The sequence below is a fragment of the Pelodiscus sinensis genome, chromosome 2, assembly GCF_052426305.1.
Source record: "Pelodiscus sinensis isolate ZL-2025 chromosome 2, ASM5242630v1, whole genome shotgun sequence".
Lineage (NCBI taxonomy): Eukaryota > Metazoa > Chordata > Testudines > Trionychidae > Pelodiscus > Pelodiscus sinensis.
The window spans coordinates 40399722-40427614 of record NC_143053.1 but is presented as its reverse complement, the minus strand read 5'-3'; the positions used below and the strand labels follow the sequence as shown (position 1 = coordinate 40427614).

The 27893-nt window shown below is 42.6% G+C and overlaps 1 protein-coding gene across 2 annotated transcripts in view; it reads left to right on the top strand.

The window, feature by feature from the left end:
* The window catches only part of CPQ (carboxypeptidase Q), a 256553-nt gene that overhangs the window by 150251 nt on the left and 78409 nt on the right, over positions 1-27893 (top strand). For both annotated transcript variants that reach the window (XM_075920338.2, XM_006123927.5), the window contains one exon: positions 20573-20684. In XM_075920338.2, the coding sequence (XP_075776453.2) occupies positions 20573-20684 (112 nt within the window). The remainder of the gene's footprint in view (positions 1-20572; positions 20685-27893) is intronic.

Sequence of the window (27893 nt, the reverse complement as noted above, 5' to 3'; positions counted from 1 at the left end):
TGCCCCTGTGCTAGGGGAAATACGGCCTCCCGGCCTAGTCCACAGTTTGCAGGCCCAGAGGCCTAGTCCACAGTTCAGTGTTTGTTACCCCGGTCCCCACTTGCCAGGGTCTCGGGCAGCAGGGGTAGGGGGGCCCGGGCCCTCCCTCTCCACCGGGCCCCGACCCAGGGCCCAAGTAGTGGCGGGTGGCTCCCACCACTGGCTCGTCGGGGGCTCCTCCCTGCAATGCCCCGAGCCCTCAGGGGCTTCTCCAGCTCCCTGCCCTGGGTCGCTTCCTACCCCCTGCTCCCGGCCTGCCGCAGTCCCACCTGTTGACGTCGGTCGACGGGCTGTAGTGGTCCTTCCCCTGGCAGCCGCAGAGTTGGCCGAGTCCGGTCCGGTGCTCGGGTCACGGGGGGTCGGTCGGCGGCTCCGGCGTTGGGGCCGAGCCCGGCGGAGTCCCGGCAGCAGCCCGCTCAGCTCCCTTGGCGACTCCCTCTCTGGCTCGTGGTTGCTAGCTCCAGCTCGGGTCACAGTCTGCACCTTCTGAGCAGGCCAGCAGCCTTTTGTGCCTTGGCTCCCTTTGGAGCATGCCCGGTAGGGCTGCGTGGGTGGGGCCTTCCCCACCCCCGGCCCCAGGTGGTTTCCCTGGGCTTGAGTGCGGGGCGGGGCCGCCCCGTCACACACAGGCACCTGGGACAAGCCTTGTGGCAAGAAGCTGTCCCTGGGAGCTGCAGTCACCGCACGGCTCTGACTGCCGCACTGCTGCAGATCTATGGCCCAGCCACACGCCCCCTGAGACCTCTCTGGCCTTCGCAGGGAGCATGACCAGGGCTCCCAGGACCCAGCCAGGGGCCAGAAGAGGCATGCGCTGTTGTGGTCTGGGACGGAGATCCTGGCCCTCCTTGAGTTGTTGGGGTGAGGATCTCCACTTGCAATGGCACAATGCCGACATATATGGCCGGATAGATGAGGCTCTGGCCATGAGGGGCCATCACCCCAGGAGCCTCGAACAACTAAGGAGCAAGGTGAAGGAGCTCTTCCAGGGCTACACCAGGGCAAGGGAGGCAGCTCTCGCTCAGGGGCAGGACCCTACTCCTGCCTCTACTACACAGAACTCCACCGCATCCTGGGGGGTGGTTCAACCCCTTCTTCACCCTGGTCATTGACTCGGGACTGGAGACGCCCATCACCGCCCGGGGCTCCCAGACCAGGAGGAATAGGAGGACGATGACCAGCTGGAGGAGGAGGAGGAGATGGCCAGCGCCATCATTCTCAGCCTCGAGCTGGTACCCCAGAGCCTGGATGTCTCGCAGGCATCCTCCAAGGGTGGGGAGGGATCATCAGGTGAGTGCTCTCTGTTTTGCACACACACAGGGCTGGGGAGGTGGGCACCGAGGGGCTGGGGTGCAATCGTTGCTGGGCCTTCTCAGCCTGGACATTGTGCTGCACTCCATGCACGTGGAAGCGTATGCAGCACCAGTCTGCACCACAAGCCCAGTAGGCAGCCCCAGAGTACCCCCAGGCTCCTGCTCACAGGCTCTGGGGATGTCACACACACGTCTGACCCCCAGGGGGGATGCCCTCCCACCACCGGCGACCCCTGGACCTGCACACATGGCCACACACAGATTGAGGAGTGCCGCACACGGCTCAAAGGCATGTCTGCGTACGCGAAGCATCACCCGCTTCTGTGGACAGTGCTTCCAGGCACAGGTGTGTGTGCGGCCCCCATGGAAGACCAGGCTGCTCCAGGCCCCTCTCCTGCCCATGGGAATGGACACTTTCCTTGCCTGCTTGTCCAAGGGACGAGGAGGTGGGGGGCAGGAAGCATGGTCCCCTGGGCATCTCGGGGACCTGTGAGGCACAGCCCGCTGTGCAGGCCACACGTGGCCTTGCTCCAAGGACATCCCCGTCCGGTGGCCCGGGGACTGTTGCTCGCAGCTCACAGAGGAAAACAAGCCTCAGGGACAGTGTCTTCATGGATGACTGACCACCTCTCCCTCTTTATGCTCCACAGCCAGACAAGCTGTCACTGAGGGGTGATCACTGCCAGCCGAGGCAGCCGCTCAACGCTGGGTGAGCTGCAGGCACCAGAGGGTCCATGAGGACCTGATGAGAGAGCACCTGGCTGTCCTCCGGGACATGCAACAAACCCTGGCCCAGAAAGTCTAGGAGGATGCTCAGTGACAGACCCAAATGTGGGCTGAGCTGGTGCAGTAGGGCCAAAACATGTGTGCCGCCATCTGTGAGATGATGGCACACCCAGCTCCTGTCCCTGTTCCTGCTCCTGCTCCTGCTCCTGCCCCTGTTCCTGCTCCTGCCCCCCTGAGCTCCCTGCTACTGCCCCCTGCCTCCCCAGCCCCCCCGCAATGTCTATGCCCCCTCCCCTGCCAAGCCTATGCCCCCGCCCCCTGCCATGCCTGGCCCTACTCCAGCTCCCCCTCCTGCCTATCCTCCTGTTGTCGCAGGCCCCACCCATCCCTGAGGTCCCCAAAGTCCCCAAGGCCCAAGGCAGCACTTCTGCCACACCACGTGCCACTCCCAGCCCTGAGGTCCCCTCCTTCCTGTCCCTATCCAGGTTCTGAGTCCCTCTCCTCCCCAGTTACTGTTATTGAAAAACAAAATACAAAATTATGTTTTGAAAACAAAACCATTGTTTTTATTGACTGTACAGGGAAGGGAGGGTTTGTTGTGGGAAAGGCACAGTGGGGCAAGGCACAGGTCCCTAGTGGAGAGGCCATGGGGAGAGTTACTGGGGTCCTTCAGAGAAACTCTCTCAGGGTCTCCCGTATGCCTTTCATATAAATGTGTGCCCATTGTGACTCAGACCACTCATAATGTGACAGTAACCTCAACATGACCATTAACAAATTCTTTAATACATTCCTGATGTTTGTGATGTATTTCATTTCTACTGAAAATACTTCAGGGAAAAATTGATTTTCTTTTTTGCCATGGTTCATCGTTGCTTATGATGTGAAAGAGAATTCATAGGAGGAAAATCCATTAAAACATATCTAAGAAAGCTCACTTACTAAAAGTAATAGTTTGGGACAAATACTTCTCAGAAATTGTTGTTAGTTATTTAAGCATAATCAGGGAGTATTTGTTGAAAGCTTTTATTTCATTAACGCTTTGTTAGTACTAGGCTATCTGACTTAGCACAATATTTCCTCTTTAGGTATGAGAACGTTAAATATTTTGACTAGATGGTACTGCAAGTTTATTTTAAAATATATTTGCTATGAATGTAATTGTAAGGAAACATAAATCTTGTAACACCCAAGTAATAGTGCTTTGTTTTGTGTGTATATACACATTTCCTGTGTTTATAGACTTTGGAAAAGTTGCACTTCATACTATATATTTGAATATTATTGATTCAGATCATTGAAGTTTTAGGATTGAATAGAAGAACTTTACTTCTGAAAGATTAAATAGACTAGAAGTACAATGACTTCAACATTTTAGAAATGTGTATGTGTATAGGAAATGCAGCATAACCCTAGTTAATTGAAGGTCTTTATAAGAGGTATTTTGGCTGACTGAAGCTGCTGTGCAGGGTTGCTCAGAAAATCCCCACAAGCAGACCTTCAAGATTCCCAAAGTTCCCCTTTTTTCCTTGGCTCCTGACCCAAGACTAGGTGCAGATTGCAAAATTTGCTTTCTGGCTTCTGATTATCTGAATACCAGGTGTCCCTTAAGGCCTTGATAATTGGTGTTTTACAGTATAGTGCTTCATCTTCTTAGAAGAGTTCATTTCCAGTGGTGTTGAAAATGTTTTTAATAGGCAATAATACCCTCAGCCTACAGCAGTCTATACGTCTCATTGTCACATTTTCAAGCTTTCTTCATGGGGGAAGCATGGTCCAATGTAAAGACACTGACCAGGGATTTGGGAGACTTGAGATCAGTTCCCTTCTGTAACACAAAATTACTTTTATAATCTTGGATGTCCTTAGTTTCTCTGTAAATGGAGTGGGACATAACATTTCTCTACTTCATATGAGTGTTGGAAGGATAAATAAATCAGAGATTGTGAGGTGCTCAGGTACTATAATAATGGGAGTCATATAACTACTGAAGATAAAGCTGTAGCCTCTTCCTTTCCGGCATTTGTTACATATAAATTGAAACTGTAGCCTCTTATAAGGGAGCCTCCGTGTAGTCTTTGTAAACAAGTTTGTATTTCCTACCATCGTGTACTTTGAGTGGTTGACAATGTAGAATGTAACTAACGTGACAATAGAGTAATTTGAAACCATGCTAAACAAATTGTATAATGTGAATACAACAAATACCGGAAGATGCATCTCTTTTTGAACTGCTCTGTTTCCTGGCTCACATTTCAGAGTTCTAAAATTCAAGGGCTGAATTAACTGAAAGGAAATGTTGAGCTGAACACTGGGTGAGGCAAAAAGATGATACTCTCAATGATAAGATTTATTTGATAGTACCATTTCAGGGAAGTCATGAAATGTCTTAAACTTTAATCCTTGCAGTTTCTACTTGATTGTTGGGTTGATTTTTACTTGGTGTGAATAGTTTTCGTATTAGTCTTCCAATAAAATATCTCTCATTTAGACTGATTCATGGAAGCAGAACTGTATCAGAGGGGTAGCCATGTTAGTCTGAATCTACAAAAGTGGCGAGGAGTCCTGTGGCACCTTATAGACTAACAGAAGTGTTGGAGCATAAGCTTTCATGGGCAAAGACCACTTCGTCAGATGCATGTCATGAAACAGAACTATGTCTTCTGGGGGACAAACACTAAATCTGTCAGTTTACCATTCATCCGGAATTTCCCCTTGATGTTAATAGTGTTGAGGCAGCACAATAACACAACCTGTGAGCTAGATCCTTGTTCCTCCTGGTCAGGGAAGGCCAACAGAAAAGTGAGTACAAAAGTCCATTGTTGGTCAACAAAGTCACATGTCCCTGTGAGTACAGGCCAGATTCCAGCAGGTGTTAAAGAAGCTGATGTGAGGGCACATGGACAAAGAAGCCTACAAAATAAGGTTTTTGATGGAAAGTCACTGACAACTGTAACTATGGAGCGACTACAGTTATTACACAATCTCACTGTGTATTCATTTTATTCTTTACCAGTACAATTTCTGCTCAATGTATTTTAAGCTTTCATGATTCTTCACCTTTATTCCCAAAGGAAAGTTAATTCTCTCTTAACTGCTTGAAAGCTTTTTCCTAGAACACAGTTTTTAGGTCTTCTCTTTGCCTCTGCGCTTGTTTCTCAGTCTTTCCTGAGAGTTCTTGAGAGAGACTTTTTTCTAGTCAGAAGACACTAACTACTATAAGCTAATAATTATATGTTAACCTAATTCATAATTTCCCTTTTAAAGTTTTTCTCATCCATTCAGTATTCCATCACAGCTGCACTAGTGACACAGGCAGCATAAGAACCAGTGACATACTAAACCACTGCCTGCCAATATATATGAGCTTCAAGGCTCTCATCCCATGCAGCAAACTTACATACTTCTTCCTTTCAAAGTCTCTAGAACTGCACCGAATAGATGGTGATGGCAATGAATCATGGACAAGTCAGGGTGACATAAATGATTGTGTCATCATTTTATGCAGAATTTCCCAACAGTTTCTGCAATACTGGGTTTAGCCTACTGAACTCTTTTACTTCACTATTTGTACTGCTTCCGAACTTCTTCCACAAAACTTTAAAAACGTATTTTAAACTAAAAGTATTTGTGGGCTTTCATATTAGTCATTTTAAGCTTTTGGTTAGTTTATCTCAAAGTATTAAAGAGAAGCCATAGAGAGAAAAATACCACCTTAATATTCATAGCTATTCTCCTTCAGTGACTTCCATGTCAAATGTAGATCCTTTGCTTGTCAGGAAAGGCAATTTGTGTTGATACTGGTACTGTAGTTGAAACTGCCACCTGAAAATGTAGTTGTGTTGTTCCTTCTTTGTCTTTGCTCTAATCATCCCTAGTAATAAAGCTTTAGAAATAGAAACTGAGCTATCAGATTCACTGATGCATGAAAGAAGATGGGATGCCATACATAACACATACATACATACACATATTAGGATTTTGGATTTTGTCAGTAACTAGGCAGATATGATCCAAAAGTTTTGCCTACATTTTGAGATCTAATTATCTTATTTCCATTTTGAGGAGACATATCTTCACCCACAGTGTAGTTATGGTGGCATGAGCAGCAGAAGGAAGTAACCACCCAAAGTACATTCCTGTCTAAAATAGCAGGCAGGTAGGGCAGCTAGCCACTCCAGCCACTCACACCACTGTGGGTACATTTTTTATTTTAGTGTGCTAGTTCAGAGGTAGATCAGGTTTATCATCTCAAGCAGGAATTTAACCTGCAGTTTGAAATGTAGACATACAGATTGCAAATAGAGAACCCGATTCAGTGTTTTTTGCATACCCAATACAGCCTCTTGACTTCAGAAGGAGTTTTGCATACAAGGGAGCTCTGGATCAGGCCTGTATTGAAGTAACCTGTGGAGTCTGCTTTTGCACAGTGACAGTCAATAACTATCAATTATCTTGAAGAAAATACAACTTCTATCTATTTGTCCTTTGAGCATAGGGCCTCCACAGTCATTCTCCATCTCTTGCGTTCCTTAGCGATAGTCTTGATTTGATCCCATGTTAAGCCAGCTGCTTTTACTTTATCCAGGCAGCTTTGTCGCCATGTTTGTTTGGGGCATGCCCTTTTCCTCTTTCCCTTTGGATTCCATCACTGCTGATAAAATGTGCAGATGACACATAATTTGGTGGAATAGTGAAGAATTATAGGGACAGGTCTGTTAGCAGGTTGTCATGGAGTGCTTAGTAGGGTGGATGCATTGGAGCTAGGGATGTTAAAATGGAGTTACATTCCTAATGAAGTATCAGAGGGGTAGCCGTGTTAGTCTGAATCTGCAAAAGCAACGAGGAGTCCTGTGGCAGCTTTATAGACTAACAGATTTATTGGAGCATAAGCTTTCGTGGGCAAAGACCCACTTCGTCAGATGCCCATGAAAGCTTATGCTCCAATAAATCTGTTAGTCTATAAAGGTGCCACAGGACTCCTCGTTGCTTTTGCAGATTCAGACTAACACGGCTACCCCTCTGATACTTCATTAGGAATGTAACTCCATTTTAACATCCCTAGCTCCAATAAATCTGTTAGTCTATAAGGTGCCACAGGACTCCTTGTCACTATTCCTAATTAAGTAGTCGATATATTTTTTTTTATCAACCAGTCAATTAGTTGATAAGGGTAGGCAGTTCCAGCATGCAGTCTGGCTCACATCAGGGCCCAACATAACCTCTCCTGATGCTTTGCATTATTAAGGATGGGGAAGCCAGTGTGCAAAGTCGCTGGGGTAGTCCCTGTTCTGCAGGACTCCCATTCCTCAGCATAATGCCCCCCTTCTCCTGCTGCGGCTCTGCATTATAAAGGACAGAGGCAGGGTCTGGGTGGAAGGGAGGAGAGGGTAAGCAAGTCTTCGGGATACATGTTGCCCTCTATTAATTCAGGATCCATCTGTTAACAAGAGATAATATATAGCACGTGTACTAAGCGCTTTTGAGAATTAGGCCGAAATCTGTCTCAAGATAGACACTCAAGAACTCAGCCACCCACAATCAGTAGCCACTTTTTGGAAAATATTGCAAAACATGAAACACAGAAATACTCTTGTAGTAAGATGAAGGCCTAAAACATAAGCCCATGTAGCACAGGCCTGGTTTGAGGCCTGAGGCCTAGCTAACAACTGACAAAACATGGCTAACATAAAGCAAAGCTAAGCTGTGAGCAAGAGGCAGGCCCCTGCTCATAGAACTTGGCACAAACAGGGCTCAGAGTGCAAAACACTAATTGGTAATAGGCCCAGGTGTAGAACACTCATTGGTCCTGGACATAAGTGGAAAGCATATAGTACCACCAGCTCATTAAAAAAATCCTTGGTACCCACTCCTCACAGATACCAACCCAGGTTCAGGAAAGGGTCTAAAATGACAACACGATGGATAGAGATGATCTAATCAAACCACGAGGTACAGGGTGATGGATGGTATCTAAGTAGCATCAAAGGGTGGTAACCTGACAACGTCAGAGGGTAGCAACCTGACACATCAGCAGTGATGTGTAATTTGTTTGTACTTGTATATAAAGTATTCTGTTGGAGTCTCCCACTGTTTGAGCTGAGGCCATTGTTGTAAGTTCATGTGTGTGGTGATTCGGTAGCGTCTACTGACAACTATTGTTAACTGACAGTAATAGTTAACAATAAACCTGGCTGGGCACCTTTGGTCCTTCTCCAATTTGTGATCTTTGGGGGGCTCTCTTGGGGTCTGCAGTGGTCATTAGGCCCACATCATCGAGCACACATGCAAGCTCTCCTCCCAGCTGAGTTTAATTAGCCAATTAGGCCTTAGCACTGCCTGGCTTTTCTCCAGGTACATACTGTAGAGTAAATGGTCTAATTGACCTTTTCAGTCCTTGGGTTGTGTGGGCACCCTCACCCATATGTGGCATTTGGGGTGGGAAAGAAATTAACAACTAATTTATGGTTTTTATTGCTGTGGCAGCATTAAGTAAAAAAGAAAAAATGCATTTAAATTGTATTTAAATTTATTTAAAAAATAAGTGTCAGTGATTCCCCCATAGACAGCAGAAAGGTTGCAGTAGTCAAAGAGGAGATGATGAGGCCCGAATGAGAATTTTACTAACATGGATAGTGAGATCTTCACTATAATGGATATGTGCAATGGCAAGTATTTTGGGGAAGTTCTATGACCTATGGTAGATGGGATGACAGAGTAGATTATTACATTGGTCCCCTCTGGCCTTAGAATCTATTCATCTATAAAAGACATTATAAGAATTGGGACACAGCAGGGATTTGTGGAGCAGGGGAGGACAAAGTAAAATGGCTCCCAGTTTATGGCTCTCCTGGTTAGGAAGGATGCTAGTGTTGTCAGTAGTGACAGGGAATGGGGGAAATGGCATGGCTTGGGAGGAAAGACAAGGAGCATCATTTCTGGTGTGTTCAATTTAAACTATCTCTGAGATATTGAAGAGCGTTGTAGGTACAGGACTGTTAGGGAAAGAGCACAAAAACGATCAGTTAGACTTGTGAGCTGCCAGCATAAAGGTATTGGTTCCATTTTTTTAGCACTGTGGAAGGACTCCATCACAGGACTACTTAACAGAGTTTAATGAGATTTAGGTCATTGATACCTGGATCTAGCTAACCTACAACTGGGGAACTGCCATCACCAGTTCATACCTCTTTTATCTCTTAGTTTGGTCCTTCACATATATTAGAACAACCTCAGGGCCACTCTGATTTATGTTCAGCGTGTGACATGTGTCGTCCCATTGCTTAATGCACTACTGGAAGGTGCTCAGATACTATAGTGATGAGAACAGTATAAAAGCCTATCTAGAATAAAAGAAAAAATCTACAACCATCTCCAGTGGGAAATCTGTGAAAAGGGACTTCACTCAATCCTGGAGAATCCCAAACTAGCCATGTAATCCAGTGTTCAGGCTGTTTTGTACCACCAACAGAGAATAAAGCAGCTCTACCAGAGCTGAGGATCTAGCCCGAGGTGTCTCAAAGCACTTTGCGGAGTTAAGCATTTTTTCCAAAGCAATACAAAACATAATTTGGTAGTATGGAATTTGTATTCGGCAAGAGTAAGTCTCAAGTCCGACACTGGGTTCCCAAAGTACAAAGGACACCACACAGGTATCTGTCAAACATAAGTAGTTTATTTCTTGATAGCTAACAGCTGTGCCCCATAAATGTAACAAAGAAGCGGCATATCTTACATCCCTTCCTGCAAGCCTGGGACCCCGGGTAGGCTGCGGACGAAGTGGTAGATTCTCTCAGCTTCCGAGGCGCCAGTACCCAAAGCCCATCGGTGAGGTCCGATTTTCTAGGCTCTGAGGCAGCCTTAAATACAGTTTTCCTGCCCTGATTGGCAGTTTGGAAATTTCCAGGGCTTACTTGATCTGGTTCTGATCTGGATCTTCTTGTCCTTTGGCCCTGTTTACGTAATCAGTACGTTAGGGTAAACAGAATTGTTTATGCGTTCTTGTGCTTTACCCTTATCTTATACTTGTTCTTGCTACACTGGCAACAATGCTTATCTTAAATGGCGTATGTTCCCAAAGACTTGCTTCTGGCTCATCAGATATAGGGAAAAGGGAAGGGGGGGGGAAAGAATGTAGGCCTCACCACCCCTAAACTATCATGTACAAAGTTTTTCCACAAAAGTATTGTACAGTATGTAACTGTGACCTTATCGTAAGCTCAGCAATTGAAATAACTTATTGTCTGTATCATACTGAAGTAGGTTTTTAAACCTGGAGCAAATTCGCATCACTGACTTGAGTTACTATGGAGGAGAGAGGCCTATACAAATATATCTACAGAAGAAAAAATCTTTTAGAATCTTTAGGATTAAGAGAGGAATTACTGCCCCCGGCCACTTGGGTTACCCTCAACTATAGCTGATCAAAACTGGAATTCTTTAGTTAAAACAGAGATGTTAGTTGTTCCTTTTTGCAAACTAGTTCAGCATAGCTGCTGCCTCTGTATAAGGGTATTTGCAGAGACTCTGTGTCAAGACAGCTGGGCAACTGTTTATCTCTGGACAGAAACAGGCTTGGGTTGAATCACAAGCAGAGTGTAATAACTATCAGGCAGTTTGGGGATATCCCCGACAAGTTGGTAATACTGAGGGTGTGTCTAGACTACATGCCTCCTTCGACGGAGGCATGTAGATTAGCCAGATCGGAAGAGGGAAATGAAGCCGCGATTAAAATAATCGCGGCTTCATTTAAATTTAAATGGCTGCCCCGATCTGCCGATCAGCTGTTTGTCGGCAGATCGGGGGAGTCTGGACGCGATGCGCCGACAAAGAAGCCTTTCTTCATCGGCACAGGTAAGCCTCGTGAAACCAGGTTTACCTGTGCCGATGAAGAAAGGCTTCTTTGTCGGCGCATCGCGTCCAGACTCCCCCGATCTGCCGACAAACAGCTGATCGGCAGATCGGGGCAGCCATTTAAATTTAAATGAAGCCGCGATTATTTTAATCGCGGCTTCATTTCCCTCTTCCGATCTGGCTAATCTACATGCCTCCGTCGAAGGAGGCATGTAGTCTAGACACACCCTGAGAGACAGTGTTGTCTTCAAGTCGTCATTGTCAAGTCCAAGTCGAGTCTCAAGTCACTACAGTTCAAGTCTCAAGTCGAGTCTCGAGTCCCTAAAGTCACTTTCTAGTCGAGTTTCAAGTCATAATTTTAAAAATGTCAAGTCACTTTTGTACAAGCCATCAATATCGGCATTTTCGGACAATTTTTTCACAAAGTCGATTTAACAAAATTAGCAAGTCTCAAGTCGAGTCTCAAGTCACAAACAATGAACCCAAGTCAAGTCTCAAGTCGAGTCACCTAGGCGACTTAAATCAGACAAGAGTTCAAGTCGTGGGACTGGAGTAAAAAACTCTGCTGAGAGGAGTGGAATGGGGCTGCTTTTGTTTGGAGCCTGTATATATATTGTGGGGGCGGGGATTACATGGTTACACCATTGCTTGTGGATTGGCTGGACCTTTTGGATCCTGGGTAACTACCTCAAATGACTCATCAGAACACTCAGGCACAGAGTGCTCAACACACTCTGCTTGTGCTAATCCTTAAGTTGGGAGCATGAGTAAAAGGTAGCTACTGGCATCTCTGAATGAGAGAAAGTGTTTCACTTCCATGATATTTCCTCTATAAGTAGTTGTAGTTTTAGTACTAAAATGCTTTTCTTCATACTGTTCCCAGACAAGGGGGTATTTAAAATAAAGTTAACTGTCATTACTTTTGGAAAATTTACCTTTAAAACAGGATTGAAGGTATTTAAGGACAGAGAGGACAACCAGACCTTCTAGTCTGACTTCCCATACATCATAGGCCACCAACATCACCCAGTGTTTCAGAAACATGATAGCTCCAGAAAATATTGTTTTAGGCAATTATGAAACTTTAAACTATGTTAAACATATGGCAGTTGTGGGGCTTCAAATCCATCATTTAATAGGGAAATTGTAGTAATTTTTAGTACAGAGAATACTGGGTTAAATTCTGAAAATACATCTAGCTTGTTATTTTTAGTTTGGCTTGGAAGGATTAGATTTTTATCAGTAAATGTCATCAGAATACCAACAGAAAAAATATATTTCTATCATGAACAATAAAAATTTACCAATAGACAAAGTAAGAAAAATCTGCTTCAGAACTTAGCATTCAGTCTAAGTATACTAACTTCGTATATTGTGTTAAGTGATGTGTTTTGATTGTTAGAAAGCTTTAGCTTTTTAAATCTCAGCATCTACTGTCATTAATTATTTTCTGACCCCTTCATTGTCTGACCCTCTTCATAATTTTCCACAATAATGAACATATAAATAGATTGATTAAAAAATGCTTAAAAACAAAATATCTGTCAAAAATTTCTTTTAAAAATCAAATTCTGCCAAGTCTATCTTTTCTGCATGTCCTTTATCAACTAACAGCCCCTAATTAGACCAATTTAGATTAATTTTCTCCCAGACCTCTTATTTGTCACAAATGGTCTCAGCTCCATGATTTTAAGATTTCCTTTTAATGGGGTTAAGGAGAGGTTTAGTTTCAATATTACATGGGAAAAGTATACTTCCAGGGAACCCTGGACTTCCAATAATTTTATGTTTTGTAAATTCAGCATAAGAAAATGTTTTATGTATGTTGTGATACAGAGACACTTTGAAGGTTAGTCAGCTTCTTAGCAGTAATGTTTTTTGATTCTTGTGCAACCAAGTGTGTCATTTCTGTTCCATGCACAGAAATGTCATTTCATCAGGAGCCTAGAAGTTGAGATTTATTACACTGGATATTAAATAGAACAGACAGGAATTTTAGTTTTAAGCTTTTTTCCTTGAAGAACATCATCATATCTGTAAGACTGCAAATTGGTTAAGACAGCTAGACTGATTATTTGAAAGCCATTCTGAATGCCTGTGAAATATAATTAAAGGGGCTATAAGATGAAGTCATTATTAGTTGGAGACCAAAGCAGAAAACATAATTTAAAGAATACAATAAAATCAATTAAAATTTGTAATGTTCTCAGTATTGTGTTAGGGCATGTCTTCATTAGACTTTTTTACTTGAGTAAACTGCTAATTAACTTGAAGTAGTTAACACTTGTAAAGCATAGAATCACAGGGTTGGAAGAGTCCTCAGGAGGTCTTTGAGTTCAGCCCCTTGCTAAAAGCAGGACCAGTTACAACTAAATTATTCCCAGCCTGGGCTTTGTCAAGCTAGGGTTTAAAAACCTCCAGGGATGGAGATTCAACCACCTTCCTAAGTAACCCATCCCGGTGCTTTAACACCCTTCCAATGAAATGGTTTTTCCTAATATCCAACCTAGACTTTCCCCACTACAACTTGAGGCCATTGCTCCTTGTTCTGTCATCTGTCATCACTGAGAACAGTCTCCCTCCCTCCTCTTTGGGATCCCCCTTTAGGTAGTTAAAGGCTGCTGCCAAATCTTCCCTCTCTCCCCTTCCCTCCCAGCCTCTTCTATAGACTAAATAAGCCCAAATCTCTCTGCCTTTCCTCATAAATCATGTGCTCCATTTTTATTGCCCTCCACTGGACTTTCTCCACTGCATCCACATCCTTTCTGTAATGGCAGGGGTTGGGGAGGAGGTCTTGTCCTGAATTGGATGCAGTACTCCAGATGTGGCCTTATCAGTGCTGAATAAAGGGGAAGAATCACTGCTCTACTAGGGGTGCATCTTCACTGCACCCTTAGCTCGAAATAAGATCCACAATTTGAGCTACACAAATTGCATAGCTTATTTCAAGTGTATTTTGAAATAGTTTATTTCGTAATTTGGTGCTGTCGACACAACGCCAAATTTCAAAACAAACTGCTATTAAAAAATCTCCCTTAATTCTTGTGGAACAAGGTTTACAGAGATGTCGGAATAACGAGCCTGTTATTTTGAAAGATATTTCAAAATAACGGGTATGCTGTTAAGACACAGAATAGCTATCCTGAAATATTGCTGCAGTGGAGACATACCCTAGATCTGCTGGTAATGCTCCTACTAATGCACCCCAATATGCCATTCATTTTTTTAGCTACATGGACACACTGTTGACTCATTCAGCTTCTGTAATCCCCAGGTCCTTTTCTGCCAAACTGGTGCTTAGCCGTTTGGTCTCCAGCATGTAGCAGTGCTTGGTATTCTTCTGTCCCAAGTGCATGACTCTGCACTTGTTCTTGTTAAACCTCATCAGATTTCTTTTGGCCCAATCCTACAGTTTGTCCATGTCACTCTGGAAACTATCCCTATCCTCCCGTAGATCTTTCTCTTCCCCTAGCTTAGTGTGGACACTCACCAAAAATTTGTTCTAGGCAACAAACATTATCCTGGGGGCTGACCTCTAGGGAAAATCACAAATATTTGTAACCTGGAAAAGACAAGTAGAGAATCTGTAGAGTTATAAAAGAGTAAATTACCTTAATTGTCAATCAATTAATTCAAAGTTTAAAAAAAACAAAACCGAGAACCAAAACGACAGCTGTATTTATCTACTGAAATCAATGGAATCACGCTGGGGATAATTAAACCAGGTTTTAAACATGTCAAGACCTTTATCTAGTAGTAGCTTATTACATTACTCTGCATAAGGTAAGGCAATAGGAAACTGGGCACTCATTTGTTTTGATAGATGCGTTTTGCTGTGATGATCTAGTAATATATGTAATGCTGTTCACTAGCAGTATACTGTTGTCAGCTGTGTGAAGCCTTTGTTATGGGCTGTTAAAAACTCATTCAAATTGATGAGTGAACAAATCAGTCCTCTATTTAAGAGAGTTGTAAGAGACAGTTAAAGGGCCACACCCAAACAAATACTAATCCTACCTGCTTGGAAATTAGCACCATGATGGCAGTTGGAAGGCTTTGACTGTGTTTTGTTACCAGGTCTGTTTGGATGAGGTGTGCAGGGTGGAAGAACCCATAAAAAGCTCAGACAGGGAGAGAAAAGGGGAGGCAAGAAAGCCAAGCAACAGCGTGTAAGCAAAGTATGACCCTGGAAAAAGATAGTGAATAAGAGAGAGATTTTGGGCCTTCTCTTGACTGACTGACCAAGCTAAGAAACTGCTCCTTTTAGGTTCTTAGTTCCTTCAGTGTTAAGTGAATATACCACTTATACATTCTTCATAAATAAAACTACATCAAAGAGATGCTTCACTACCACAAATTTCTTTTCTCAAATGCAGCATCCCCAAGGTCTGAAATTTGACTAGACACTTGGGAAAAAGGGGACAACAATAATTAATCATAAAATCTCTCTTACACTTTAATATGTTTAAAATTAAATTAATCTTACTACTGATAGTAATAGCATAACATGCAGCATTATTTGAAAAGCAAGCATGTTGTCTGTTTGAATGAGTACAATCATTTTTCAGCTTTTCCTGGAAGAATTTGCTAATGGCAGATGTTTTTTCTTTCATCCACCAATATCTCTTCTGTTCTTGGAACAGTTAAATTGGATTCATGAAAGGAAGCACATGCCTGACAAATTCAGTTCAAGTTTTTCAAGCACATTATCAGACTGGAGAAGGATGAAAGAAAAGACCTGATTTATCTGGATTTCAGAAAAGCACTTGATGGAACAGACAACAGACTGATTTTAAAATGCCATCACATTATACTCATATGGAACTACTGTACTATATTTAAAAACTAGTCTGTAGATGAGGAATGTAGGTATTGTAAAGGCAGTTGTTTTGTATGGATTGAGATATGTTGCTGCAGTAGGGTAGGCCACCTTTAGGGGTTTTGGGGGAGGGGCGGGGAAGTTGCAAGTGGGGGTCAGGGTACAAGTCTGGGCACCAAAAAATGTACAGGAAATATTAACAAAAAATAAGCAGAAGCCATATTTTATATTACAGCCAATGAATTAAGGAATAATTTGAGAGAGGTGATCATGGATGCTAATGTCTACATGCTGTGTTTCAATACAGTACTCTAGCATTTTCCCAGATGAAATTTGAAGCTATTGTTATTATAAATAATACATTCTAAAGAGTGTCTCAGAGCAATGCCACAGTTGTATACCATGTATATGAAGATACTAATTAAAAGACTTTCTTGGGTGTGCTAGGCTTAAGTGTATCAGTTTTTTGTTAGTAATGCATAAACCCTTCTGTCTCTGCTCTTTTTTTATTTCTTATAAAACAGAGAATCCTTGGATTCTTGTAAGTTGCAGAAACCTGCCCACTCACAGTTGCCATACTGGCAGAGTGGGCAAATTATCCAGCTAACAATATTGTCTTTTTGTCCTGTGTTTGTACAAGGCTTAGCTAAATAGGATTCATGTCCATCAATGAGATTCCTAGGCACTATAGTAATATAATAATAATACATATGTTTTATTCATGTATGTGCTTAAACACACAGACCCCAATTTGTAAGTGGATTCCTCTACCTGAGGAGTAGTTTTAACAGTGTTTTAGTCCTACTTATGGAAAACAGCAGTATTGTGTTGGTATTTTTTAGGGTTTTATGCATGTAGGATGGATGGGGGTAAGGAAAGGACTTCTGAAATGGGGATACCACAATTTTAAAGCAGTTTTTTGATTGGATTGAATATAGTGATCTGCCTAAAGCTGTGCTCACATATTGGTTCTGCATATTTTGCATATTAGAAAACTGCATTTGGTATGCCAATCTGGAATTGCCCTGTTATCTCTGATGTATTTTATTTAGCTGGGGGGGGGGGGGGGGAACTAATGCCACCTGAAGCAGACACAAGGTATGGAAAATTAATGTCAAGTGATTTAAGTTTGGAAAAGTTCTAAACAATGAAATACAGACTCTCATAATTGAAAATGTTAAGCAACCTTAACTTTGGGCATAGTTACCTGCACTGCCTATAATAGTGACTCCACATATAGCACAGTTCCGTTACCACACCTGTTCGAAACACCATGCTCAAAAAGGAAGGATTTGAGATAAGATGGTAATTGGAAGAGGGTCGGCGTCAAGAAAGGGTTTCTTGAGAAGAGTCTGAAAGTGGCTCCTATAATGGTTCTACCTTGTCTTCCTAATGGCATGTGTACAATTTTTGCATAACGGCTTGAGTATGAATGAGCAAATATGACATGGAGGATTGTTTTGTAGTGGCATAAGGCACTCAGACTTGGAAAAGGAGTGCCCCCTGGTGGGTGGGTGGATGGGATAGATGGATAATGATTCAGCTAGCTTTCATAGTAAGTGCAGCTTGATTGATAGAAATTAAGTGTATGACTGACAGGTATCTGATATCAGTCAACAGTGCTGGCCTATAAGGAAATAAAATAACATTTCCTGTTTTACTTTTTTTCCTATTGCCCTTTATAAGAATGTTGTGATGGAAAAATAATTTCTTTACAGTGAAACTGCAGAAAAGCCAAAGCTCGGACTGTCATATTGAATGGACATCTATCTAATCCTAAAAAATATCTTTATAGAACTGGCACATGTATTCCAATGCTGTCTTACACAGATCTTTGTGTTTCTCTGTTAGTGAAACTGAATAGATTACTTATATCATTATTTTATGCTTATGTTCTGTCTGCACCAACAGACAGTGTTATATGTGGAAATTTGGTGCACATTTAAAAACTCTCTATTTGTATGTATGTATACAGTAGAAAGTATATAGCACATCTGTGGAGGTGACAGCTATATGACAAATTGGAAATTCATATGAATAATCATTTATTATACATCCTTGATAACCTCAACTACTGTAAATTAGTGTATATAACCCACGTTCATGTATAACACGCACTTGTGTATTACCCACAGTTTTTCTTTCATGTGTAAAAAAAATCTTAGATTACCCGCAGATGTACATAACCTGCAGATAATGAACTGCAGGTAATGAACTGGTAATGAACCACAGCTGAGGCAGCTGAGCAATAAGTACTACCCTGTTACCGGTATATAAGCCCTACGAACCACACCATTTTAAAACCTCTTCAGTTTATAACAAAATATTTGTAAGGCTGCCTAAGTGCAAATCATATACATCCAATTTTAAATTATCTGTTCTGACATATGCAAAAGAAAATGGCAATAGAGCAGTGGGGAGAAAATTTTCCATCAACGAAAAGTCTGTTCAGGAGTGAAGAAAAGAAGAAGAGGAAATTGAGAAATTAAATCCTCGGAAAAGAGCACTCCAAGGAAAGAAAGCCAAGTGGCCAAAACTAGAAGAAAAACTGGTGAAGTGGGTTCTTGCACACAGAGATAGCCAATGTGCCGTATCATGTTGGTCTTGTCTTCTTTTAATTTGAGTAAAAATCAGCTTGCATAAGACACGGACATGTATACCCCACCGGGGGGGTGGGAGGCGGGGTTTGTAAAAACTTGTATGACCCATGTGTTATATTCACTAATTCACAGTACTTTAGTCTACTAATGCATCCGCAGACCCCTAAGCCACTTCAAATGACTGCTATATTATTTTAAAGGGGAAACTCTCTGCAGAAATGTTTCCTCTATAAACCCTATCCATTTGTGTGCCCAAGGCCAAAAATGGGCATTGAATTTTTGTGAGAGTCCTGGGATTTTTTTGTTTGGAAGGACTCTTAGTGGAGGTTGACTTGTAGCTTGAGTTGCTATACTTTTTTGTAATTTATGTCAAAAGTTCCTAGAGCTTTGGTCTCCTTTTACAATATATTTTACTAATCAGAATAAATGTGTGTGCATGTGTATAATCGTTAAGCAATGCAGGGAGAATTCCTGGAGAGAATCTCTATAACAGTGGTTACTGTAGAAGTGTGATAGCCAAAAAGCAAGTCTATACTGTGAAATTTCTTAGAAGTACACTGGTTGCCTTTACTTAATTATTCTTGGCATTAATATAAGTAAAAGTTCATCCATAAAATGCTCTCAATCCACTTGAATCTTAATCTGTTTCAGTGTAATGTTCTGAAGCTGGGAAAGATGCTTTGTGATTAGAGTCTGTAATCCCATGAGGGATTACACCATTGTCTGATTCAAAGTTTCCTGCTGTTGCAATATGTGTTATTTCACAAGAATAAGAAGTAATTCCCTATCAGACTCTTGTGTAGAGATTGTTGCCAGGGAACATCATCCAGTGTTAGTGAGGCGTTCTTTCACTGTGGCAGTGAAGGCATTACATGTATTATAAACTCAATTTTTAATATGTTTATAAACGTGCCCTCAATTCATTTCACCCGGAAGTTATATTTCCCAGGAGTGATCATTTATTTTTCCAGAACCAATTGTTGATTAAATACCATAGCCATTTTAAAGTTTTGGTGCAGACAATTTTTGACATTCTAGACAGTTAACACCTCCTTCAGAACTCTTACATTTCTTCACTAAAATCTTAGTTTGCAGATCACTGATACAGTGGACAGTAACAAACCTATGTCAATCTAGCTGCAGTATGTGTTCACAAAATCTGTGTACCAGATACCCTCTTGAGATTCATTTTAATGACCGTGTTACCACATACACTGCAGGCTTTATTTCCAGATATGTTCAGGATATCTTTTTTCAGTTGATATATTTGAAAACAATTATCTCCTGCTCAGAGCAGATATTCCATCTTTGTGTAGGGTAGATTTCATCTGCAGCGTGTAGCCAGTGTAAGACATTCACAGCCATAGTATATTAAAATTAAATACTTTTTTGTTTGTTTTTTTAGGATCAAAAAGAACTGGATAATATTGACAAATATTTACTTATAATAATTTGTGTCTTCCAGAGAGGTTGTGGAATCCCCATCTCTGGAGATATTTAAGAGTAGGTTAGATAAATGTCTATCAGAGATGGTCTAGACAGTATTTGGTCCTGCCATGAGAGCAGGGGACTGGACTCGATGACCTCTCGAGGTCCCTTCCAGTTCTAGTATTCTAGGATTCTAGGATTCTAAACGCATATATTATTCATTTTAAAATTCCTATCTGACTACTGTAATTATAACACTACACAGTGCTGGTAGATTGTGTAGTGGTGGAGGTATATGGTGGTGGTGTTTTATTTTGTGGTAGCATGTTCAGAGGGGCTCCAGTCATGGACCATAGTCTCCCTATGCTGGGGACTGTACAAACAAGTTATAAAATGACAGTCTCTGCCCTGGAGACCCGACAGTCAAAGTACATATTTACTAGTCATACATCTTAAAATAAATTTAATCATTCTTCATGTTTAAAAGTTTAAACTGATTGCTGCAGTTTGCTAGGCGTGCTGTGAGGGCTAAATCTTTCACTTAAGCATTTGTTATTAGTCACTAGCAGATGCAGGATACCAGACTTCATTAAGCCAATGCTCTGAGCCAGGATGACAAGGCGTGTGGTCCTCGGTTTACACTTCTGTTAACTAAAAAGCAGAATTTTGAAAATCTTTAAACAACATGGGGCACACCTACCCCATGAATTCTTGTAGCACAATACATAGAAGTATCTTGTATGGCTTTTCTAGTCTGTTGTTTTCATATACATGTCCTTTTCTTATTGCATTTTTAGGTTGTACTAGTCAGCGGACATCTGGACAGCTGGGATGTTGGGCAGGGAGCCATGGATGACGGTGGTGGAGCATTTATATCATGGGAAGCATTGTCTCTTATTAAGGATCTTGGTAAATATTTATATAATGTTTAAGACTTCCAAGACTGTCATGCAACTTTTTTAAAACTATCTTTTTTAAAGATATTCATCAGCTACACAATTATGAGCACAAATCCAGAAAAATATTCCTATAGGTTTCCCTCTTATGCCACCTTCTTCCTGTGGGGTGAGGGCTTGGCTCCTGTGTGAGATGGAGCCTCGCACAGAAGGGGTTGAGGGCTTGCTTCCCCCGGCCCTATGTTCACCCACCATCTATTCTTAAGAGCTCAGATAATTAGAATACAATTGTCTAATTGTGTCTGCACCATTTAAGTGGAGGGAGGGATACATTTTTAACAATAAAACCTACAGTCAGAGAGAACTCTGATAATGCTTTACAGTGTTGTTGTAGCTGTATCAGTCCCAGGGTATTAGAGAGAGAAGGTGGGTGAGGTAATATGTTTTATTACACTGATTATTGTTGATGTGAGAAATGGGTTTTATTAAAACCAGACTGACTCAGGCAGTCTTCCCACTCCCAGGTAGTGCCACTTCACCAAGGCAGGTGAGGAAACCTGGATCCACCCTCTACTCATTGTTGCAGCTCAGAGACCCTCTGAGAAGCAGCCAAGTCTTTTTCCCTCATGGATCTTGCTGCCACTTTCCCTGAGATTTTCACATGTCAGGCTCCCTTCTTGCTCTGGGTTTACCAGCATTCCAACTTCTTCCTCCCAGGGAGTAACTGTAGGCTACCTGCTTCTGTGTCAGGGACCAGGATGTCGGTAATCTAGCCTAGGGGGCACAGCTGGCTGAGGACTGCCATGAGGAATAGAGTTATTAGGCAGGAATTTGAGGAACTGCAAGACCATGTCCTATACACAAGAGTCAGAGTCAGGAGAGGGTCAGATACCAGAGATCAGAGGCAATACCAGGTTGGAATCAAGAGACAGGTATCAGGGTCAGAATCAAGCTGAAGTCGGAGATTGGAGTTCAGAGACAATATCAGACTAGAACTGGCTGACACGAGTCGGGGTTGAAATCAGACTGCAATGAGATAACTTCCTGGGATTAAGTAGGGGCATTTGGCCGATCAGAGATAGGTTTGCTAACTGTCTAATTGCACAAAACCGAACAACCAGGCCTTGCCCCTTCTCTAATGCTCCATGCCCAGGTTGCTCCATTCCCCATCTCACTGTTGTTCACTCTTCCAAATCCTCATTCACTTTCACTAGGCTAGGGTAGGGGATTGAAATTTGGGGGGGGAGGGCTCCAACTTGGGTTGCGGGCTCTAGGTGGGGCTGAGGGACTTGGAGTGCAGGATGGGGTGCGGGCACAGGCTGAGGGTGTAGGGTCTAGGATGGGGCAAGGGTTGAGGGATTTGTGCAGGGGGGGCTCCAGGCTGGGGGAGAGGATTGGGGTGTGGGAGAGTGAGGGCTGTGGATGGGGGGGGTGGGCTCTGGAGGGTTTGATGTAAAGGAAGGGGCTATGGGCTGGGCAGCGGGTTGAGATGTGGTGGGTTGAGAGTTCTAGCCAGGAATGAGGATTTGAGGTGCAGGAGGGGACTCAGGTCTGGGTGCAGAAGGTTGGGAGGGAATGTGCAGGGTTTGGGGAGGGAGTTTGGGTACAGAAGGAGTCTCCAGGCTGGGACAGAGGGTTGGAGTGCAGGAGGTAATGCAATTTATTATGCCACCTGGTCCCTGCAGCTCCTAAGTGCATGGACAGGCAAGGAAGCTCTGTGCACTTCCCTCATACTCACATATGCTGTTTCCACAGCTTGGTCATGGTTCCTGGCCAATGGCAGCTGCAGAGCTGGCACTCAGGGCAGGGACAATGCACAGAACTTCTCTGGCTGCACATGCACCATGGGGCTGCACAAACCACCCCAGTGGCCATTTCGGAGAGCTGGGCAGAGCCAGGGCAGATACTGAGCCTGCGTTAGTCCCGGGTCCCTACTGTGCTGCTGACTGGGCCGGCCAGCACTCCCAAGATCCCTTTTCAACTGGGTGATCTGGTCTAAAACTGGATGCCTGGCAATCCTAATTGGGGACCACTGGTTACTGCCACTCCATGTCTCATGGGTGGTACTTTGTGCAGTGCCTGTTCTCCACAGTGCTCCCTGGCTGTCCTTCTGCATGGCCTCCGAGTGGCACTTCAGGAAAGTCAGGCACCCTAAGCTCTGTACATCTGGATTATAGTCAGAGCCATCCTATGCGTTGGCCGGTTCGTGTGAGCCATCCCAGATCCAGATCACCCCAAGCGCTGATACAGAGGCAGCAGTGTGGGATGGCAGGGTGCTCCCTGAGAGGGGGGCCAGGAGCGCACTGGCTGCTGGCCCTGCCCCGGGGGACTATCAAATAATGGAATAACCGCTAAGTTTTGATGCACTGGCACGATTATTCAATTAATTGATAGCTAACATCCCTAATTTTTACACTCTGTAAAGTCCAAACACATCTCTCTTTCCTCTAAGAGGGAGTGGACAAGAGAGCCTCCGTAGGCCAGATTTGGCTTGCCAAATGGGTCAGTCCAGCCCACAGCCACCCTGCTGCTCCCCCACCCTCAGGCCCATCGAGACCTGGGTACGGGGGAGTGCACGAAATCTCCTTTCCCTGCCAGGGACGTGTGGCATCTGGAGTGAACCGCCGGCTGTTCTGAACAGCTGGCAGTTCTCTGTAGGCGCCGGGGAACAGGAGGCAAAGACTTCATGTTCTTCCCCACCCCCAGGCCAATCAGGGTCTGTGGGCTGGGGAGCATGGCAGTGTCCTAGCCCCGCCCCTTCCACTCAAGGCCCAGCCCTTCAAAAATTTGTGAGGTGGCTTCCCCTTCTAATATGATTGCCCACCCCTTCCCTAGGAGTTATCAGCTCTCAGATTTATAGAAGCCCTGCCTGTTCCCTCGCTGGTGGGCTTCTTTGTAATCAAAGCTCTCCACACAGCACCAGACTTCCTCTTTGGCTGCCTAATCAGGTCATTGGCTTAGCCTGGCCTATTTTAGCCCTCTCAGGACTAGCATGGGGAATACATCTCTTACAGGATGGTTTTTATGAGCCCTAATATTCAATCAATAAAAGTATTGTGGCCTGGTAAGGTGGGTCTGCCTGGGTGCCCTTGTCTGTGTATCTTGGAAAGCACATAGAAGGTCCCTGCAGTGGGTTTGTGGGGAATGAGGTTGTAGATTTTTCTCCTGGAATTGTTTGTGGAAGGATTTGATGATATCCATAAATTCCCAGGTAAACTGTGGTGTGGGGTCCTCTTTGAGTTCCTTATAGTAAATGCTGTCAGAGATTTGTCTGATGACCTTATTCACATAATCATCATGGTTGAGGACTGTGATCGTGTCCTCTTTGTCTGCTGATTGTTTTCTGGTGGTTAGTTTTCAGGGACTGTATATCTGTCCTCTTGATGGTGGAGATGTTGGGGTGTGTGTGATGTTTAAGGATTTCACAGATTTCACAGTCAATCAACATAATGATCAAGAATGCATTTTTGCCTGCTCTGTGGTGTCTAGGCAGATGATTAATTTCTTATAACTGTTGGTGGGGACATGGTAATAGAGAGTGTTGAAAGAATAATTTGAGATAGAGCTTACAGAGGAATTCTTCTAGTTCTTCATTTTAGTATAGTGTCAAGTTCTGTTGTGGGGTACCAGATCTAGCCAGAATAACAGATGCAAAATCTGCAGCCACTATGATCTCAAATTAACTCACATGGGAAAATGATAAAACACACAAACCCCTATCACCTGAGGCTGAATACTTTTCGCCAAACACTCACTCTGTATTTGACCTATCAGTTCTCATCCTAAAAGAAAATCTGCACAAAACTTGTCCCTTTCAAAAGACAGCACTGGAGCTTAAATTCATAACTTTCCCAGGCACTAAAAATAATGGTTTAATAGACACTGGATTTATGGTTTATTTCAGCAAACTGTAGCCTCCTACCTTCCCTTTTGTTCTCTGACTGAAGGGTTGCTAATGAGCCATTTCACCTTGAATGATTCCTTTAGAGTATGTGCTAACTACTTATGCTAAGCTATCTGTTGGATCTCGTATTTAGCTGTGAGGGTATGTCTACACTGTGCTTTCCTTTTATCCCTTAGGTTAACTCCTTAAATGAGATTGTATATCCCTAGCTGAATTGGGGCCAAAATACCAACATGTTTTACACAAGCCAGTTTTCACAGTTGTGATGCTATAGAACTTTTATGGACCAGCTTTGAGAGAAATATAAAGTACCATCCTTTTGAAAGTGAAGCACATACATAAAACTAAGGGTGTGTCTAGACTACAGAGGTTTGTCGACAAAAGTGGACTTTTGTCGACAAAACTATACCTGCGTCTACACTACCGCTGAGTTCTGTCGACATAACGTCGACAGAACTCAGCAGTTTTGTCGACTCTGGTAAACCTCATTTTACGAGGCATAACGCCTTTTGTTGACAGAGTTCTGTCGACAGAAGGTGTTATTGCATCTAGGGTTGTGTCTAGACTACAGGGTTTTGTCGACAAAGCAGCTTGCTTTGTCGACAGAACTGAATGTAGTCTAGACGCTCTTTGTTGACAGAAGCTTTGTCGACAGTATCTGTCGACAAAACTTCTGTCGACAAAAGCCTGTAATCTAGACGTACCCTAAGGAACACTTTCTGAATTCAACAACGAATTTCCAACAGTTCTAAGATTGAACTGGATTGAAAAGATGCCAGAGCATTTCAGTAATGGAGTTTTGTTTTGCTTCCAAACATCTTGAATTGTGGAACTACAGACACCACCACTTTCACCCTTCCCCCTCATCCTCCTGGTGGAGGTCTGCTCCCAGATTATGGTTCAGCATTACCAGGTAAGCACCATCACCCATTAAGGTTATCTGCTTACCCATTCACATCCCTAAATTCAGAAGATCATCTAGATATCTTCTCTCATTCTTACTCAGGTGTCTAAGTCCCAAGTTAAGCATATGCTTAAGTGCTTTGCTTATGTGGGGGCCATAACTATCAGTTTGTGAACATTCTCTATATTGTGTAGCTTTTGGTAATTTTAAAGAATACACTGAACAAATGAGCAGTTATTTGTGTGAGGTGTCTTCAGAACTGTCCAATTTCTATGCTCAGTTTTTGTTGCACACACAAATTATCTAAATCTTAGTTTAAAAATAAAATCAGCCATTGTGATCTTCAGCTATGGCTCAGTTTAACCACCAGCCTTGCCTTTTAATGTTCATTTCACTGTTCTAATTGCAAGAGTATGTATACTTGAAAATCTCATTACTCCATGCTGAGCTCTTCATGGGGGGAAAAGGATGTTAAGTGTTCTGTTATGCTATTAGCCATATACTACAGTGATGACAAGTGCCAGGCACTTCTGCAAATAAATAAATGCATCTTTTATTTTGCCTTATTTGAAAGCCTTCTCATTTTCCTTGCTGCAGAGTGAATAGATTTAAATAAAGTCAGTGACTAAAAGTAATTTAGCTGGTGACTTTTGGGTTTTTTTGTTTTTTATTTTGTTTATTGGGGAGAAGGAGGGTAAAGTCAATTTCAGTTTTAGGGGGGAATTCTTAGTTGCTTTTAAATTGTTTTTTTTCTTCTCTTTTGTATGATTCTTGAAATATAGTAGCCAATCAAGTTTCTTAATTGATGCCCTTTAGAGTGCTCTGTTTTGTATCTTCTGAGTTCTTAATGACATTTTATAACTTTTATTCAGTGGGTGTCTTTTCATGCAGGAATGAAATCCATTTCCACTCCTTGTTGAAATATTTGATTTCTTCAGGTAGTAGATTGGGTGGCTTGTACGTTTACTGTAAAACTGTGGTCAAGTCCTGTTTTTCTCAGCTGGGAATTATTAGAGTTTTTGCTAGTACCCTCTGTTTGGTTTGCCATTACATGAGTTCTTGTTACACCGACACAATGTGCATTGGGTCTTCCCTTGCAAGATTTACAAATTCAGAATATTCTGCAATAAATGAAATCAAAATTATATGTGATAAATTAAAAATAAATGAAATCAAGCTTAGCTTAGTTCAGAATCAAACACATAGAACATGGTTTACATTTGGAGCAAGCTATAGAACAGTGAGTTCAAACACTATGTTTTAATTTATGGACACCTGCCTTCATAACCGGCTTGGATCCCAAGCGAAATGAGGTTGTGATCTCAGTCTGGTCCAGAGAAGACATAAAATGAGTGCATAATTTTTCTTATCTGTGAGCACATGCATAAGTTCTATTGTTTATTGTGGGTCTCCTAGGCCTGGTCTACCCTAAATGGGAAGGTCAAAGTAAGATACACAACTCCAGCTATGTAAAATATGTAGCTAGAGGTGATGTATCTTAAATTCCCACTCACACAGCAGATCAATGAGAGCAAACACTTCCGTCGGCTTCCCTTACTTCTTGCAAGGAGTAGGAATACTGGCACTAACGGGGGCACCCTTTCAATTCAATCTAGCAGGTCTATACTAGATCCTCTAAATCAAACCACAGAAGATCGACCGTGGTAGCATCAATCTTCTGTGTAGAGTAGACGTGCCTCTAGTGTGCTGTCTTGGTTCTCTCTCTAGATATAGAAAGGTTTTTGTAAATTATCGTATGTATGTGTATAAAAATTAAATTTCCAATACTAATGGCAAAGCATTTTGGGTTATGAATTTTAGAATAATGTATTGATTGGTTGTTTGACCTATAATGGAGCTGTTACACACAGTTGATCCTATTAAAATGAAGCACTTTCATTTACTCTGTTACAAAGTTGTTTGAGTAATAACCACCACATAGCATTTTCCATTGATGACCTAACAGTACCTAGTCATTATATAGTTGTGATTTTGCATCTGCCATTGTCACAAATTAATATTATGGTAATTATGTGCTACCTATGAGAAGAGGCTGTATTTAAAAGAAATTCTCTGCTGTTGATATAAAAATAAACCAAACCACTGAATAGAAGGTGTCAGCCCATGCTAAGTGCTAGCGATGCAGAATTGTGGTTTACCCTGTTTAAAAGTAAATAAATTATAAATTAGTTAAATTTGTATTTCAAACCATGTTGTTTCCTCACCATAACTAAAAATGTTTAACGCTATTGATGTGCAATAGCATTTTTAAAAAAATAATTTATTGAAGGTATTATCCTTTATGTCTCTGAGGGTATGTCTACACTACCCCGCTAGTTCGAACTAGCGGGGGTAATGTAGTCATCCGCAGTTGCAAAGGAAGCCCGGGATTTGAATTTCCCGGGCTTCATTTG